Source organism: Lagopus leucura, unplaced genomic scaffold, assembly GCF_019238085.1.
Source record: "Lagopus leucura isolate 7727_CA_CO unplaced genomic scaffold, USGS_WTPT01 Super-Scaffold_1, whole genome shotgun sequence".
Lineage (NCBI taxonomy): Eukaryota > Metazoa > Chordata > Aves > Galliformes > Phasianidae > Lagopus > Lagopus leucura.
This window is the reverse complement of record NW_024962250.1, coordinates 13,437,681-13,443,680: the sequence shown is the minus strand read 5'-3', so window position 1 is coordinate 13,443,680 and position 6,000 is coordinate 13,437,681. Positions and strand designations below refer to the sequence as shown.

At 38.5% G+C, this 6,000-nt stretch overlaps 1 protein-coding gene across 4 annotated transcripts in view; it reads left to right on the top strand.

Moving 5' to 3' along the window:
• Positions 1–770: 770 nt before the first annotated feature.
• The window catches only part of RYR3 (ryanodine receptor 3), a 189,206-nt gene continuing 183,976 nt past the window's right edge, over positions 771–6,000 (top strand). For all 4 annotated transcript variants that reach the window (XM_042883222.1, XM_042883045.1, XM_042883138.1 and 1 more), the window contains exon 1: positions 771–876. In XM_042883222.1, coding sequence (XP_042739156.1) covers positions 826–876 — 51 coding nt within the window. In that variant the 5' untranslated portion in view covers positions 771–825. The remainder of the gene's footprint in view (positions 877–6,000) is intronic.

The following is a 6,000-nucleotide window of genomic DNA, read 5'->3' as shown; positions in this document are numbered from 1 at the left end:
TTTCAAGTTGTGTTTAAACATGCGTGCTGGGTAGGTTTTGAACTGAATTTATGCTATCTTCTATGCGTGTTCACGTGCAGTTTTGAAATGCTACAAATAAAATCTTTGTGGTCCATAGGATATTTATCTAAATGCTATTTAAAAGATAGCAAAAATAACTACACAGTGTAGGTTCCGATCATTGAGTCATTTTAGAAATCAGATTTGCAGCTGCTTATGCAGGGGGGGAAAAAAAAAAAGGTGGTTATTGCAAGCAAGCTGAAAACATCTGATGTCAAAATCAGCTTGTAAAATCAGCATGTCCTATGATGATTTGCATCTTTCTGCTGCACAAATCAGTAAAAAAAAAAACCTGAGTTTCCAAATTTGATACGTTTCAGTGCAGAATTGGGTATCCTAGTCTGTGAAAATGGAAGTGTAAGCTCTGCTTTCATTAACAGTTCAGCATTATTGCTGTTATGTCTAAACTGTATGGGAAATAAAAAATAAAACAAGCCACCACGAGCTAATGATGCATTCAATGCTTCCTGCAATACCTTAACAATAGGGCATTTATTTATTTATATATGTATTTGCCTCTAGGGTAGGGAGTTAAGGGAGAAAAGGAGAGGAATTGCTTGCTATGAGCTGGAAAAGCAGCACAGTTGGTTCTGGCAGTGAGGGGGTTGACTGACAGTCTGCAGTGCAGTGGAGTTTGCTGAGCTCCCTATATGGCTGTGGATTAGCTATATGCTAATACTGATAGGAGAAGAGGAGCTGTACTGAGCGCAGAGAGCTGCCGGTGGAGGCGATCAGAGTCTTAGCAGAGCTGACTCCTCAAGAGCCATGGCTGAAGGGGGTGAAGGAGGGGAAGATGAAATACAGTTCCTACGAACTGTAAGTATCTGCTTTTTATTGTTCATGTAGTATCTGATTTTATGTCTTGTGTCTTATTCCTTTTCTGCTGTATTAAAAATAGTGTTTTTTTCTGTGCTGGGCTTTGCCAAATTGAAGAATTGATTTAGTCAGTGGGGAAAAAAAAAGCAAAAATGCAGGCTTTAATAACATCAGGCAATCTCAGTATGTTCTTCCTTGAATCTGCTCAATAGCCAGTTAGGCATAGGGAGACCTATTTCCGCTGTAATCCCCTATGTCTGAAGCATCCTTGTCAACTTTGTACTTGGGTTTCTAAATGCAGCATGCCAAATATCTGACCTCTGAAACTTCTGTCTAGGTTAGATTTCACTGACATTAACAGAAGCTTTGCAAATAGGAGAGCCTGAAAACGATGAATAATCCAAGCAAGCCCTTGATGACCTCTTCCAATAAACATGCACACAGAAGCACATTTGTGCATAGGGAATACCAACAGATGTCAAAATCGGGGCTCTGCAAATATTCTGGGATCTTTTCTCTGCTTAAAAGAGGCTTATTTTAAGAGGACATAAGGATTTCTTTGGGAAGGGGTGTTAATTAGTGAAATACCTTTCACTCAGTGTAATTTTCTAAAAAGAGCCCTCACACCATTCTTTCCTAAGGCTTTACACAATTCTAGTATGACAACCAATTTGGACTTATAAGCAAGTAGTGTTTATACATTAATGTGTAGAAAGAAGATAATGTCCTTTTCGTATATCATCTTGTCTCATTCATTATGTTTATCTTGCATGACTAAGAGTGTTTTGTTGTGTAACTAACATGAAAAAAAATGATATGCGTATTCCCTTCTCTTTCCATACTACCTTCACATTCATCATGAGTAATGTTCCAGAAACTCTCCCCTAGAGTTGATATAACTTTAAATGGGTAAGTTTCTAAAATATAACATGTTAAGTGCCCAAAGTAGAGATTGCAAGCCTAATTTCTAGGAGACTGGGAAAATTTATTTTTGGCTATAAAAGGTTGGAGAGTGATGGTAGTTGCTGCTGTTTATACAAACTGTTCAGGTGTGATAAAATGTCATTTGCACTTGTAAGCCTGTGAGAATTTCAGTGTGAGAGGAAATGAATAATCTCATGTATCATCTTATCCAACATCCTTCCCCTGACTTCACTTTTTGAAGAAGTATCTGTGTTATGTAGCCCAGTGGATTACTGTGCTTTTAGGAGATGGTGCTTTTATTTGAGACTGGAGCTTTAAATGAATGTCTTTCATCCCTTCACTTCTTAGGATGTTCCCTTAACTGAAGTCTTTCATAGTGATGAGGGGAGACACTTTGCCTGTGCACTGCATGAGATGGCAATTAATGCTGCTGTGACCCATTGTTATGCTGGTAGAACTCTATTGTGCTTCTGTCCAACAGCTAAATGCTAAATAGAGATTTAAAAAAAAAAAAAAAAAGGCAGCAAGTGAGACTATGCAGTAATGTTTGTTTTACTTGATGATAGGAAGTAGCCGTCTAGATTTCTACCTTGGAGAGCCCCAGCTTCTTTTCTGTGAATAGACATATCAGTTACTGTTGCTTTATCTCAAGCTTCACCTTCATGAATCACTCATCATTTCACAACAATAAATTATTCCTTTCTTACTGTAAATACTGAATGCCTCAGCAGTGTAAGCTTTCAGTACTTATTACTTAAAGCTTTTATTGATGCCATGTGTGTACATGCAAGCATGAAGTATAGAAACTGTTTAGAATTCTTCCGGGGTCATTACTGATTGATCAGGATCTTCTGCAGATTAAAACATTTCTGGGAATTTAAGTTGCTAATGAATATTTCCCATACTTGCATAGATGAGTCGTCTTTGGAAATCACTGACATTCCAATTCTTTTCATTTTGAGACTTTAGGAAGAAGTGCTCTAGAGTGTTATAAGGAACACACTGCTCTCTGAGAAAACTCTGTCATGGTGAGGTATAACAGAAGATTAAATCACTCTTGATCCTAAAAATATCTTTTTTTTTTTTTTTTTTTTTAAATAGAGCAGAAGTTTAACTCTTAAAATGACACTTGTATTCATTTCTAGGGAGCAGTGAACTTGTGGGCATATTAATAAATTTTGGTGGCAAGTTTTCCCTATCACTTTCTGCTGTAAGACATTTCTCTTATTTGATTAACTTGTCAGCAATAAGAATGATAATGGACTTGAGAACAAATTCCGGGGGAGAGGGCAGGAACACTTCTGCTGTCATAGCATTAGTGTGTATTTGGTATTCAATTCAGTCCCACTTCTTGTGTAATGTGCATATGTGTAGTGGTATTACTTAAAAGAATATACTGCTAATACATTGTTAATTTCCTTTCTTCTTTTTTGTTTTTCAGCTTCTCAGCTCAGGATGAATATAAATAAACATATGAACACACTTTTTTCCTTATCCCACTACCTCATTGCTTTTGTTCTGAAATCTTTTTTTCTTTTGTTTCTGTAAAAGGCTTGAATCTCCAGTTTTTAGTTGGTGGCTTTTGTCGGCATTTGACTGGATATTAAGTGTATTTGAGCATACTTGTGTGTCATACATGTAAAGGGCACAAATGTTAAGGGCAAAGCACTTAATACTTGTGCATACTTTGCAATACAGACATCTCTCAGTATGTTACCTTTGTAACATTTGTTCTTTAGGTGACTTTCCTTTACTGTTTATTGCTCCTTCCTAAAGTATGGATGCATTAGAAACTTATGAAGGTAGCATTTCTACAGCGTTTGTGTAGTAGGTGTGTTAACCAGTGCTGTTTTGATAATAATGTCTGGAGGAATATGGAAAGAACGTTGTGATCCTGGGTATCATGTGTGTGTGACTATAGAGCACTTTCATTTGAGCCTTTCTTGCTAGGGACTTTACTGCTGTGATAACCTGACAGAGTCCTTTCCACTTTGGAAACTGTTTTCAAGTTCTTTGTCATTTCCACTGCTGCCAAATGAATCGAATATGAGGTGACACCTTTGAGTAGATGGCTTTTGTGTTCATCCATCAGAAATACCTGCATAGTCACTTGCCAACAGAAAGGATCAGTGGAGGGGCCCTGCTCTCAAAGTATAGGAGCAATTTAAATATATTTGTAATGAAACCTGCCAAAGTTAGGGTCTGAACTGTGGTTGTAACACTGGTTAGTAGGTTTATTGCTTTGCTATTTTCCCAAAATCCACTGTATTTCTATTTTCCTATTTCATTTTTCTACTTTTTTTAAATAAAAATGAATAATTTTTTTGAGATGCCTCATAGCACGTTGATCAAAGTTGCATCTTGCTTTTCACAGATTTGAACAAGATGTTGGTGTGTGTATGTATACCCTTTTGTTTGCACTTGTGTGTGCCTGACTCTTTGTATAAATTGTTCATAACTCTGAGTGAAAGAAGCCTATGCACTTCTGTCTTCCTGGACTGTTCTTTAACAGCTTATCTCAATGACCTAATTTAAAACATTTTGATAAATGCATCCAGTCATACAGATGTGTATGGAAAGGAATGGGAAATTTTCTGTCATAGACTGTGAGAAGTTATCTGCTATAATTACATAGCAGAATAGTGTTTTTATGAAGACCTAAAATAGAATATTTGAATTACTTTTTTTCAAAATCTAGACTATTTGCATTGATTTACATAAGAAGTTTATAGATTTTTTTTTATTTCAGTTATATTTTTAATCATTTAGATGTTGTCATTTCTCAGACTTCAGGTAATTGGGTGGCTTATACACATTTATTTATGAATGCATTTATTTATTTTTGCATTACCTTCTCCAAGCAATTGGAACAGAAGGTTGTCAGGAGTAGTCCGCATGTATTTGCCAAGGGGAAATCGCACTTGACCAACCTGGTAACCTTCTGTGATGTTATCACTGGTTGGGTAGGTGGGAGGAGAGCAGAGGATGTTGTGTGCATTAATTTCAGCAAGGTGTTTAGCACCATCTCCCAGAACAACATTGCTATGAAACTTAGAAAGTGTGGGATGGATGAGTGGACATTGAAGTGGATTGACAACTGGCTAAGTGGCGGAGCTCGGAGGGTGGTCATCAGCAGCACAGACCCTGGTTGGAGGCCTGTAACTAGTAGTGTTCCCTAGGGGCCTGTACTGGGTTGGGTCTTGTTCAACATCTTCATCAAAGTCTGGATGAAAGGATAGAATCTACCCTCAGTGAGTTTGCTGATGGTACTAAGCTGGGATGAGTGGCTGACGCACCAGAGAGCTCTGCTACCATTCAGCAAGACTTGGATAGACTGAAGAGTTGGGCAGGGAAAAACCTGATAAAGTTTAACAAGAGCAAGGGTAGAGTCTTGCACCTGGGGAAGAGTAACTGCATGCATCAGTTAGGGAAAGATTTGATGTAGAGGATCTGCAAAGAACCTGGGTGTTCTGGTGGACAGCAGGTTGGCCATGAGCCGGAAGTGAGTCCTTTTGTCCAAGAAGGCCAATGGTATCTGGGGGTGCATTAGGAAGAGTGAGGCTAACAGGCGGAGGGAGGTGATCCTCTCCTCTATTCTGTCTTGGTGAAACCACATTTACAATACTGTGTCCAGTTATGGATTCCTCAGTCTGAAAAGACAGGGATCTTGTAAGAGTCAGTGGAGGGCTACAAAGGTGATAAAGGGCCTGGAGTGTCTTCTGTATGAGGACAGGCTGAGTAACTTGAGTCTGTTCAGCCTTGGCAAAAGAAGACTGAGAGGGGATCTGGTAAAAGTTTATAAATATCTGAAAGGAGGTGGGAGGCAAATGGATGAGGCCAGGCTCTTCTTATTGGTGTGTAGCAATAGAACAAGGAGCAATGGCCTAAAATTTGATTGAAGGAGGTTCCATACAAAGATGCATAGGAACTTCTTTACAGTAAGGATTCGCAGAGCATTGGAACAGGTTGCCTGGAGAGGTTAGAGTCTCCTTCTATGGAGGTATTCAACACTCATCTGGAAGCCTCTCTGTGCAACATATTGTAGGGTACTTGCTTTAGCAGAGGAGTTGGACTCGATGATCTACTGAGGCCCCTTCCAACCCATCATTCTGTGATTTTCTTATTAACATTGCTTGAAAGTGAGGTTATCTGCTGTGCTGATGTTGTAGACGAGATGGGAAGTTATCTCAGTCTTACAAT